Here is a 13,585-nt window from a genome sequence, read left to right on the forward strand (position 1 = left end):
CTGATCATTTATGTATACATTTGTCTATATCTATCTCGATTCGTTTTGGCTGTTACAAACAACCGTTATGTGAACAAAATTAATATACCCTTGTGCACAAGTGCGCTCGGGTATAAAAATTATATATGTATTAGGCATACCTAAAATAACTGGCTTTAATACAAACGAAAAAATGTACAAATAATTTTTAATCTTTTTTTAATTTTTTCCTTTTACATTTTGATTTTTTTATACCACGAATTTTTTTTTATAAAAAGTTTAAATATCTTGGGGTAAATGACCTGATCTGGAAAAGCAGAATACAGATTCGTATTCTACGACTGACAATAAAGTTTACGTGCTTCAACGTGACATAAAATTTCAGAGCTTGTGATTTTTCCTATAGTGTAATAAGAGCACATGAGCGTGCATTGCTGTTGTTGCTACTACAGAAAAAATGTTATTGCAACAAAACTTTTATTTTCAATGTACTTGTGCATACACAATTGAGGCGAGTGGCAAGATCAGAGTTGATAGTAGCGCACAAACCTTTCGTATAAATGTATTCACATTAGGGTGCCTCAACCAAAACAAAAATTTCCAATACGATTGTAAACATTTTTATGCAGACATATTAAAATTAAATTAAAAAAAAAATTGATTTTTTGGAAAAAATATTTTTAAACTCTAATTTCTTTTATAAATAACCCGATTTTCGCAAGCATTTTGAAATATTTTTTTTCGAAAATCTGAAAATATCATAAATTGTTTAATTCCGAAGAAAACATAGCACCAATTATTATTATTATTATTTTTTTCATATAGAGAGTGATGCATCCGAATATATATATACATATACATACATACAAGCTATGAGGGAATTTTTTTCATGCGAGCGCGTACTCGTACTTGATAACATTGCGCAAAAATGTATTCTTTCGCATTTTTGTTTTGGCAGTTTTCTTCACATGTTTCTGAATTTTATTGCTTGCTACTCGCGTGCAATTTTTTCATCCATTCACTACGATTTTTGCATTGTCATTGCATCTGTCATATGCCAACTAACGCATGCTTTACTGGCAATGCATTTTGACTGTTGAATGTTGGTTGGGAGAGCGCGTGCGCGCATACTTTCGCGTAAATGCACTTGAAAAGCTGTCAGTTGCAAGCGCAAACTGCATGCTGCATTGCGTTAAAGTTGAGATAGGTTTGTATGTATGTATGTACATCCATATGGACATGTTCTTGTGTGTAAGCTTACAGAATGCACACTTGATGAGAGACAACTGAATTTTATTTTTACAACCAACTGACCATTTCTAAAGGTTGAATTTATGTACTTACATACATAAAAAAAAAATATTTAAAAACATTATTTCCAACATTTTGTTTTTTGGTTTTTCCACTTTGGCTAAGATCATTCATCATAAGCCTCAAAAGCTTTTCATTTTATTGTGCACAAAATGCATGGAATATGGATATGAATATTAATATGAATATGAATATGAATACGAATGTAAATATGAATATGAATATGAATATGAATATGAATATGAATATGAATATGAATATGAATATGAATATGAATGGGAATATGATTATGAATATGAATATGAATATGAATATGATTATGATTATGAATATGAATATGTATATGTATATGAATAATAATATGAAAGCAAATATTAATACGAATATGAATAAAAAAAAGTGGATACGAACAGGATACACAACTTGCGAACACGTACATATATGAATATTTGTATAGTACGCCGTGGATCGTACAGATTTATATATGAAGAAACAAATTGATGTATCTATGCAAAAAAATCAAACTACATCTTTTTTGTATTTTGCCTTTTTGAAGAGGGTGTAAAAACCTTCGACAATGGCATTATCAAAGAATGCAAGAAAGAAACGGTATATTAATAAGGAAAAAATTCAAATTGACATAATCGGAAGATTTCGTCCATCGATAGGTATTTCGATTACTTTATCGAACAATCGGAGTAGATCGCGATAGCAATATATAACACCATAGCGATAATGATGAATTGGAAAATATATCGATATAAATATTTTTTAATCTGGATTTAACAGGAACTTTGCTGACTAATATAATTTCGGGATGAAAGACATTCTATTAGATAACTTACCGAATCATATATTATTTATCGAAAATATAACGATTACTTTATTTAATTATACCGATTACTCTATCGATTAATGCGTTTTCACCATTAATCTATACGAGTATTAAATCGATGACTTAATCAATTACGATTTTGAAAAATTTAGGAAAATTCAACCCTTTCCTTAAAATCCGAGCTTAGAAACACAATTACGTAAATATTTGTTTTCTTTGGTTTTTTTAGTAACATTGTTCATTGGCTGCTTTGCATTGTTTTTTTTTACACATTTTTGAGTTAATCACTGTAAAGATTATATTTGATTAAATGTCTTGTTTTTGAGCACTTATTACAATTATCGCAGGATTGGATAATTTTCTTTGATTTCAAGTTGATACACAAAACATTTCACTACTTGAATTCCATTTAAAAATACAGTCTGTGCTAAATTAAATTATAAAACTTGAAGGAGTGTAATGGTATGCCTATGTGCATACGTACGAAAAAGGGTATATTCCTTTGAAGTTAGCCCTTTTTCTGCACAACATCTTTAATTATTTTCCGCCTATTGACTTACAGCTCTGCTACATTTACCTGCTTCCTATTTACATATATACACATTTCTTCTGTTTCTGACTTTTTATTTTTACTTAACATTTGAAAAAAGGATTCCCCCTCCAAGCAGCAAATATATGTCAACAGACTTGCAAGGATAAGCTCACCCAACAGTGGCAAAGTACTTTGTTGCCACTACTGTTTCTATTGCTCCTCCCGCCGCTGCTTCTGCTACGTTGAAGGACGGACGTTCAAGTTAAGGCTCGCATTGAGCCAAAGCCATCTCTTTCACTTTATCTTATTTTTTTTTCCACTCAGTTATTTCTACTCTCTACTACGTCAGGTATATTTCCGACTTCGTTTACTTTCACTTAATTTGCGTTGCCAACTACTTATGCATTTACGCCTTGTGGTCTCCTGTTGAGTACTGTGCTCCTTTGGGAGGGCAGAGATTTATAATATGTAGTTGCGCATAGCAGCAACGGGTATTTTAGTGTTTTGCTCTTTCCACTTTCACATCAGTGAGCAGTGAGTGAAGTTGTTGCGACTTCAGCTGCTTAGATATGTACGTGTAATGTTTGCAACTCTGGCAAGACATTTGAGGCGACAATTTGCTGTAGCTGCATAAATTAAAATTCTTTACGACGAATTAATGAATGACTTTAAGTTTGTTAGAATGCATTTATAATTTACTTACATTCATTAGTCGGTCCTTGGCAAACAGATGCTTTTAGAGTGGCGTGCGTTAGTGACAGGTGGGCAGATATGTACTTAATAATTATGTTGATAAATATGCACCCGCACATAAATACATACGTATAAATATCTGTTAGCGTCTACCCATCTTACAAAATAAATGGCTTTAATCTTTTCAGTACTCTTAGTTGCTGTTCACTTCCCTATTTACTTTCACTACAAGTTGTGGACACTTTGATAGCAGGCGTTAAGCTTTTATTTATTCATACATATAATTAGGTATTAAATAGAAGTTCCTTTCATTTGTAACAGGCGCAGATAGAGCTTTAAGAGGTACAGGACGAAATTCAAAAGTGAAAGACAAGCCAGGCGTGGCAGTGGTTTCATTAGTGATTTGCAGCTGAATGAACATAGCTCTTCCGCAAACTTTTATCATTTTATGCACACTAGCTGTTTTATCCAAAGCTTTGAACAATTTCTCATTACCTAAAATATTTGCTGTCGTAGATAAGCCGGTTTGCAAAACTTCTCTAACTTTGACACATGTTTTTAATTTTAACCTTTAATCTAGATCTACGCTTACTTCTTTGCCATTCATACAAACCTACACTACAGATTCAATCGCATAAATAAGACTATTTATTTGCTTATTTATTTATTTTTTTATTTATTCCCCAATAATTTTCCATAAATCTCATAATTAACCCATTTGATCAACTTTGTTTAAGTAGCTCAGCTTATGGCCTGATTATTTATTGTACTATACGTAAAAAAGAAAGTTTATGGACTTTTGAGCAATCAACAACTGATTCATTTGGTGCTCAGCTGAGATAACAGCGCTCAACATAATTTACACAAAAGGCAGACAGAAACAAATTGCATGGCCAGTGGGCTGACCTACATAAATACAAATAAATAAATATTAAGCGAAATCGTGAAAAAATACCCAACTTGAGGTTTGTGAATTAAAATTTATTTATTATGCAATAAAGTGCATACATATATGCATACAAGCAAGTAATTATAAGCGAAGGCAGGGAAGGACCTGTTTACTCATAAAATGAAAGAATCCTGCGAAAATTCGCTTAAAAAGCAAACGATTTTTTTTTAGATTTTGGTGCCCTTTTTCGTCTGTTATTTTCCATACCGTTTATGTGTGAAGCTCTTGGCATTAATAAGCCTTAAAATCAGCCAACCTACCAAGTCTTTTTTACACGTTTTTAATATTTTCAATACACTTTTAAGACTCTTATTTTGTTGGCGAACAGTTTCATGTCAACTTATTGAGGAAATTTTTCCAAAATATTCATTTTTCGTCTAACTACCGTAAATCCTTGCTTAAACGGGCACTCACCGTCATTGAGTTAATATTCGTCCTTATGCGCCAAAAAATTGTATGTTATCTAACGAATTTTATATAAAATTTGATACCCATTTTTTATTCTAAATAATTTTTTGAATTAATAATAAGTTTTGAAATTTCAAGGGCTTTTTAAAAAAATCATGAAGTCAAAGAGAAAAACTAAAAACGCTGTTTTGCTATAATTAGCCAATAGGTTTTTTTTGCCAAATTAGATGTTGCAGGTTTGTACAGAAATTAGGAAAATTCGACAAATTTTCATCAAAACCTCTTTATCATTAGAGAAAATTGTGTAGTTATGTAGTCCATTTAATTTTAGTATAATAAGTTTGAAGTAAGTGAGTTTATCGTTGACTTTAGGATTTTTTTTTTAAGTTTTTATTCATTTTCTCCACCTAAAAAACTGTCGAACATACTTTTTATGGAAACAAATGCGTAACACGCCCAACAAAAATTGAGTAAAGGCCCATAAAACTGAAATCAAAAATTTTTTCTTAAAATTCTATTTCAAAAGATTGAAATTTTGTTGCAATTTTGTTAAAATTTACCGAATTTTTCCAATTTTCTTACAAAGTTCAAAATTCGAATTTACATGATTTTTTTTCGATATTGAGCTATAACTTTGTAAAAAATAGTAGCAAAAATCCGGCGTGCTTCTCCGCGCCTTAAAAGTATTTTTTTTCCTGTTTGATACCCGAATTGTAACATTTCGTTTATTTTATCAATTTAGGGCCGTTTTCTCAAGTAGCCTGTAACTTTAAAGCTCACTTTATATTTAAAGGTTGCTTTAAAATATGTGATTGTATCTAAAGTAAAGCATTTTATAATCGGTTGTAAATTGATTTACAACCACGAAACATACATACGTCAAAAACCGATGACAAAAATGAAAGTGAGCTTTAATATTCAATTTACCTTATCAATTAATTAAAATTAAAATTTTCAAACAGGAGGCAACCTTCAGCAAAAATATTTTCAGCTTTAAGCCTGCTTAAACGTCTTTCTTTTGACAACCATACTTCAATATGTGCTTTAGTTTGTCAATTTACTTAAACTGCAATTTTTAAACAGAAGACAACTCTTTATTTTTTTCCTATCTATATTTTAAGTTAGACCCCTAGCAATGCACAGGTGAAAACTGAATTCAAGTCCATGCATTAGTTTTCGAGTGATGCGCGTACAAACATACAGACAGACAGACAGATAGACACACAAACAAAATATTCTAAAAAATGTTGTTTTGGCTTCTTTTGCTGTAATAAATTCGCAATGTCCGGCCTGTTATATTTTTTTTTATATGTATAGCTTAATGAACAAAAGAACAATAGCCAAACCTTGTTAAAATATTCCGTTGCTATTTATATTTTCGCCACCGTATGGAGTAAAACTGTTTTGCCATTGGAGGACTAATCCCCCAGGAAGCACTTGATAGTCTAACAAGTTTAAATATCTTCGTATAAAATTTGAAAATAGCCTGAATGAGCTCCTACAAAGCGCTGAGCATAGTCACAACAGCTCAGTGGGCCAGTAGAAGTCTTCCTTTTCAGCCATGTCGCTTAGCATAAAGGTTAGTAGAGCGATTGTTGCTTATGTCTTATCTAGAATGAACTCTGTGCCTTATTTTTGTTTAAGCAGCAACAGCCACGAGAGAGTCACAACTGCGAATATCTGCTGATGCTCTCCATAAGTACAAGCGACAAATAAACTAAATCCATTTGGCCTACATAGAGCTTCTATTTTGTAGCACTCACTTGTTCTCAATATTTTCAGAGATTTCTAACTTCAAAGAAAAAATTAAGGTTTTGGGGACAAAACGATAGACATGAATGTGCTTGCATTTTTAGTTCAAAGTGACTATTTTATAAGTTTTCGCTCAAGTTGAGTTCTTTAGTGTTACAAAGAAAATTTGTTCACAAAATTTAACTTTTCTTCAGCTCAAAAGAACCTTACTCAAGTACGAACGTGCATACATATGTACATGTATCAAAGTTCAATAAAGAGTTCAGGCAAATTAGTATGAAATTTACGCATTACTAGGTATGTATGTATGTATGTATGTATGTACTATGTACAAGCGGTAAACTAAATTAAAATTTTAATTGGAGTAGCTCATTCTGTCTACTTCTCGGCACACTTCAAATTGAGGTATTGCAACTAAATATGTACATACTTGTATACACACTTATGAATATTTTTCTATTGCATTCTACATTTTCGCTTTACTCCTTTCATTTCACAGTACACTTTAGTTTACATAACTTTACGACTATGCTTTAACTATAACACCCTTTCATACATATTGCTTTTGATCACATTCATAATTCTCTTTCTCCTTCTACCTGGCATTCATTCACACTCTTAGTTTACTCCAATTACTGGGTGGGTGCGCGCTGATGGATGAAGTGGTTTGAATGTACTTAGTGTGATGGCTTGACTGCACTACAACTTCATTTACCAACCAAATAAGAACATACGTGTGTAGATATGTATGTTTACATATACCTAAATATATATTTTTAACAGTTAAGTCTTGCATACATGACCAAAGCAAAGCACCTCTGCACTTACACTAAGAAACTGACTGTGGGTGGTTGAGTGACGGCAGACTTGTTAGGCGCGTGGAAATGACAGCAGATGATGAAAGCAGTACTTTTGCCATTACCACAAACACCTTCATATATATTCATTTTAATGCAATTCTATGCACGCCTGATGCTAGTACACTCATACCTTTGCGCGCTACATGCCCCAGCTGTGTGTTTCTTTATGAACACCGCACACCTTCACTGTAAGCATTTTAATGTGAATAAATTCCAGTCACCTTTTTATAAAGGCCGCACTACTACGATGACATTTTTTAATATCCGACTTCGTTTTAACTTTCACGTTTTGTGCACCTTTTGTGCTTTTTCCTCTCAGAAAGTATGATTTTTCATTGCGTTATTATGAAAGACGTGCAGACAACAGTCGACTTTCAGTCAATAAAAACACAAATAAGGACACGGGTAGTAAAAGAGGAATCACAATAAAATTAACTTCATTTGAATGCAAGTCTAGGCGTCATAACGCAAATGAGGCCTTGCTCGTTGTGTGCCTTGTGGGAGTTAAATAGCAGCGAAAAGCACTATGTATATATGTATGTATGTGCTTTGCGCTTTAATGTATTCGTGCTAACGTTGCTACTGTTGCAGATGGCGCAGCTCGTTTTTCATCTTATAAATTAGTTGTAGTTGTTAAAAAATCATTTTTTTTTTTTTATAGCAGAGAAAGTATTGTGAAGAAGAAATACAAAATGGGGTTTTGAAATTTTTATAAACTAATAAGTAATTAAATATTTAGGTGGTTCGCAAGGTGTTGTAAGCCCTTGTGAGTATCGCTATTATATTACGATTATGGTTGTAGCTCTAAGTATGAAGTTACGTTGGATGAATCAAGGGTGGCGCGGCTCCTCCCATACAAACTGGGGTACTGGAACTTGGTAAGGAGATATGTACGTGAAGTTAATTCGATACTAATTGAGAAAAATGTAGCTTTTTGAAAAGGATCATGGCATATCCTATACAAGCTGAAATTTTCATATTGAATATCGCTTCAAATATTTATGGTAAAGTACTGAAGCTTGGGATGGAGATATGCATGTGAAATCAACCGCATACTCATGTGGAATATTGCATTTTTTCTACTGTATATCTCTGGAAGGGTATAGGTTGAGAAAAGTCGGAATTATTGGAAAAGGAAAAGGTTCCGTTGTCTCATCCATAAATGTGAAATTTGTATATAGTAAATCTCTGGAAGTATTCTAAATTCCTTGTAGAGGCTTTTTTCTATCAGTACCGTACTGACGGAAAATTTTAAGTTATTGGAGAAGGGCGAGCCGGCATCCGCCATATAATACAATCTACATAATGCATACCTCTGGAGGCTTTTAGCTAAAGTTCTGAGAAGTGATATTTTATAAGTGCCAGCTTACTAAATTTGCATACTCCAAAAAATTCGAAAAAATCAGATTAAAAAGCTTAAAATTTTAATGAAAATTTGTTAAATTCGTCTAAGGTCTGCACTAAGTTTGAAAGTTTGTTCTATATTGTTTTGCTTAAAGCATGAATTGTGGTATTATATGAAAAAATAACAAAAAAAGTTTAACTTTAAAACCCTTGCAAATATTTAACAAAAATTACCATGTACTCATTTCTGCTCCATACTGTATATTTTTTCCGATGAAAAATACTACCCCCATTCGTCTAGAATGCCTCCTGCTTTTGGCGGCTCTTTACTTGAATTTTGAATTTTTGTGTGAGATGATTATTTGTCAGCGTAAACCATCATTATATAGCATTTCTGGGAACTTATGTTTATACAAAAAAAAAAAAAAAACAGCCATCTATATACAAATATGTTTGTATGTAGGTGCATATCTTAGCTGGTATGAAATAAATTCACTATATTTACATTTCCACATACCAATTCAATGCCACTAGTTATTTGTGCCAATAAATTTTGCGTTTTTCGTTTTTAATAAATTCTGAAAATATCTCGCCTAACAGTGGTTGAAAAGGCAGTCATATCAGCCACCAATTTGGACTCATTTGCATGCGCGCATATGGAGATTTTTATTTAGACTCTAATTTTTTTTATTTTATCATTTGACAATTATAAATTCATGCAAATTTGTACACGTGCGTATATACATATATGTATTTATTTGTATTTGTGTTACCGTTTTTTTTTTTATAGTTTATGCACTCAGCTGCGGCTGTGGGCGTCATGAAGCCATATTGGCCTCACTTGTAAATGTCACATTAAGTATTCATGCATTTATGCGCTTTGCCGCATGGTGCGAAAAATGCAATTTTTATTTAATGAATGAGTAAACAGAATACTGCAAAGGAAATGGATTTCCAATTTTTTATGCATTTCATTTGCACTCAGTTGTGCGTTGTGCCATCGCGTGGCTAGTGTTGACGGAAATATAGAAAATGAAATGAAATTAAGAAAAAAATTTTAAAAAAGAAAAAGTAGCGCAGAGTGACATAAAACCGGAAGTGCATGGCAAAGTTCGGAATGGAATATAAACAATTCACATAAGGCGAACTTTGAAAAGTAACTAAGCAACGGTGAATAATTAATGTTTGCAATGAGAATGAAAAAAAAAACACCCAAGAATATATAACCAATATGAAATAATTAATAATGTGCTAGCATAAAATACATAATGCTTATTTTTAATTTAAAGCGCAAAAAAAATAGGTCAAGGTAATATAATAAACAAATTTAATGAGTTCGCCATGGCGTATGAGTAACTTTTGCCCCAGGCATAGAAATGCGTCGAGTAAAATTTTTCGATTCGTTTGATTGGCGAGAACATAAAGTTAGTGAGTTACAGAGCAATTTCTGTTTCTAAATGCCTCGCATGCAACTCCGTTTTTCTAGTATTTTCTTCCTTATTGTAAATTTTTTCCGAGGGACTTTTTTCAGTAGAGGAATAAAATGTTGCCTTCTCATTGTCCTCTTCTTAGTATTTGTGCGTAGAGGTCAAAGAGAAGGTACAATTTTTTGCCATCAGTGTATTTACAAGTTAAGTACTTAATTTTTGCTTTCGAATACTTACAATTAATTGTGTATCCGAAATTATTGTACCAAAAGTAATGGACATCACCGGTCCCATAAGTGGTGAAACCAACATAGCAGCCACAATATTTTCTGCATTGTTTTCTATTAAACCAAAGGCAGATAAAGAACTAAAAAATGGATTGAAAATATATTAAGTCGAATTTTAGAATTATTAGAAATAATAAATATAATAATTGGATAAACCAAAGAATTAAAAAGTGAAATAAATGCAGTAAAAATCCAAAATACACAAACTAAAATATATATTTAATAAGTAAGCAGAAAGCGATAAACAAACTCTTTCATTCCCCATTATAAACTTATTGCACAAAACAATGCAAATTAAAATTTAAAGACAATTCTAATAAATTTCTCACTAACTTGACTTCACTACGCTTCGACCTAAATACATACATACATACTTACTCTCTTCTCAGCACATTCCTAGCGCTCTAATAAGTATAAGTAAATATAGATACGTATATCAAATCACTGCGGGCGCATTTTCCCCATTTTATATGCTATTTTTCTCAGCCCTATGTTCATCATCTACATTCTATTGATTGCTATTGTCCATTGTACTCACCAAGCGGTCAGAATCAGAAGCATATAATCGAATGTCAGCGAGCCACCAGCACGTACGCCATCAACCACTTGTTTTACAGTTAGTTTCGATTTAATTGATTCGACAAAGGCATTCCATTTTGATAGCTCTTCGGCAGTGGGATCATCGCTGTGGAAATAGAGCAAAAGGAAAATGGATGGAGGTGAAAGGTAGAAAGATATATAGAGATACAAGTTTAAATTGCTATTAGTATAGAGTTTCAATTGAATATCTATCAAAGTGGAACAGAAGCAAATTAGTAGCAAAAAAGTAAAAAAAAAAAAACCTAACCGCAATTTGTGGTATCATTTTATTTTAAAATAACATTAAAATGCTACGAAGAATAACCTAAGCTGCTTTAACTGAGCTCAATTAAGTATGCATAGCCATTTTAAAGCAGAGATTGTGATTCCCGTACCGATTTTTGAAAGATAGAGAGATAATCCTCTTACAATTGTTGAATAGAATTTCTTCGAGACTTTAAAAAATTTTACATTTATTATTTTGAGTGAGAAACACCGATTAAGGTATCCACACAACGCAACGAATCTGCACCGTTTTTGATGCTACGGACGTTACTGCTTTGTAAACGCATCATCTGTCGCAGCAAAAACTGTCAGTTTATAGACAAACAAAAAATATTTTTCAACAAAAATAAAATTCTTAACTTTTCTACATCAAATATGTTTTGTTTTCTTACGTTCAATTTTGTTTTTATATTGTAAAATCCATCTATTGATCTTTTTCGTTCTCAAAACGCATTGTTGTAATTTTTGTTGGAACAGATTCGGACTGACAGAATCGCATAGGTGTGTGGATACCTTTAGTTTTTGCTTGTTACTTTTTCAAGGATCTTTTTTTTATAATATGTATTTATTTATTGAATCTTTCTTGCGAAACTAATAATAAGTTTTCAAATATTACAAACTACCATTAAATTTAAAATTTTTGCGGCAATGCTTAGAAATTTCGAATTTTTTTACATATATGTATATGTATTGCAGTTGTTGCGACTGTCGGAATGGACAAGATTCCGAGCGGCAGTATCGCTGAATATCGTGCTGGGCAGGCGGTCTGAAAGGACGAGTTACAGAGCCGCACGCCTGGGCGAGTGGAAAGCATTAGTTTCCACGGAGCGCCTTCGCTTCTCTATATTTAAGTAATTACAATCAAGGAAACATGAAGAAACAATTTTCTTGATATTTTTTGAGTAGAAAATAACCACTTTCATAAGTTGCTTTTTATTTTTTTTTCACTTATTTATAAATGTATAGTATAATACTTTGTGATTTTTCGTTTTTTTCGAGACCATCCCAGATTTTCGCGGTATTTTTTCGGAACTTTTCGGAAGGATGACGGAAGACGGGTCTTGAATTTGGTGTGGGTAGTGCGGGTGGATGAGGTGTAGTCGGTTGTAGAAAATCCAGTAAGGTCGTTCAAAACTTGTCAGTGATCTATATGTGAATGCGATTTTTGCTTGGTCCCATTAAGCCTATTAGCAGTGTTACATGCAATTTTCTTGCAAACAGATACGTCGGAAGATATGTTAGTAACGTGTTGGGCACTTTGGTAGCTGTTGTCTTCATGGCTTCTGTTAGTAGTAAGGAAATCAGCTATTAAACCTTGTCCAGTTTCTTAGCATATACGATTTTCTTAAGAGTCGAGAATGGTGACTTAATTTTTTCTTTAGACCATTCTACCATGGCACAGTGGTTCAAAACTAGAATTTACTGTTAATAATTCATTGGACGCTTGATTTTTTAACCGATTTGATTCATTTTTTTTTAATGAAAGCAAGAGACTAGTTGAGGCCGATTGTTGTTTTCTTATTTGTTTGTATTTAATTTTTTAGGACAAAGTGCAGAAAAAGTAGAAACCTTGAAGAAAATTGATTATCCTATTCATTTAATAAATGTTACATAATAAAATGTTAAAAAAACAAGTTTCAATAAATTTAAAAAAAAAATTTTTGATTTTTTAGGAAAATTTTGGGTGTAAAGATTTATATATCATTAAATTTTAGTACAAATAATAAAGTGCAAGTTGCAAGTGGCTAAGACGTCGCGTTGATTTTTAATAATTTCTTTCGCTAATATTTCGACCATATCTCTATGCTAAAAGGGAACTCTTATCCCCATGCAACCTCCTTGTTAGACTAAAATTTAATGACATATAAAACTGCATAACTGAAATTTTTCTATAAACCCAAACAAAATTAAATTTAATGAACAGTTTTTATAACATTCTAATTTTTTTTGAGAGTTTTTTTTTTATTTGAGGAAACCCTACAATTGTTTTTTCAATTTTATTAGAAACATTTGAAAAAAAAAAATGTCAGCCGTTTTTCTCCAAAACCACACTTTGCCATAAAATTTTCAGATGGTCGTAACTCAGCGATTTTTTTTTTACAAAACAAAAAAGAAATACGTGTCTCTTTATTTATCTTAAAAAATATGAGAAAACGTATTAAACTTGATTTCGAGTTTTGAACCCATTCACCCTTCATGAATTGAAATAGAATCAGCCTCTAATTAATTTATTTGAGAATGAATTTTATCGCTTAATTTAAAAATAAATGCGATTATTTTCATTTTAATAAAAAGCCTTATTCTTCACTATCTTTACAAAATTAATATCCATCGATCTACCATT

At 32.0% G+C, this 13,585-nt stretch overlaps 2 protein-coding genes across 2 annotated transcripts in view; one reads left to right on the forward strand and one right to left on the reverse strand.

The window, feature by feature from the left end:
- Positions 1-13,585, forward strand: part of LOC108359232 (uncharacterized) — a gene marked incomplete at its 3' end in the record, with an annotated part of 264,353 nt that overhangs the window by 94,779 nt on the left and 155,989 nt on the right. The window lies entirely within an intron of this gene.
- LOC108359231 (uncharacterized) overlaps positions 1-13,585 on the reverse strand; it is a 96,381-nt gene that overhangs the window by 51,345 nt on the left and 31,451 nt on the right. The window contains exons 5-6 of the mRNA XM_017610985.1: positions 10,916-11,062; positions 10,328-10,457 (exon numbers count right to left, since the gene is read on the reverse strand). Of these exons, the coding sequence (XP_017466474.1) occupies positions 10,328-10,457; positions 10,916-11,062 (277 nt within the window). The remainder of the gene's footprint in view (positions 1-10,327; positions 10,458-10,915; positions 11,063-13,585) is intronic.

Source organism: Rhagoletis zephyria, unplaced genomic scaffold (genome assembly GCF_001687245.7).
Source record: "Rhagoletis zephyria isolate East Lansing unplaced genomic scaffold, Rhagoletis_zephyria_1.1 Rzeph_scaffold_00361, whole genome shotgun sequence".
Lineage (NCBI taxonomy): Eukaryota > Metazoa > Arthropoda > Insecta > Diptera > Tephritidae > Rhagoletis > Rhagoletis zephyria.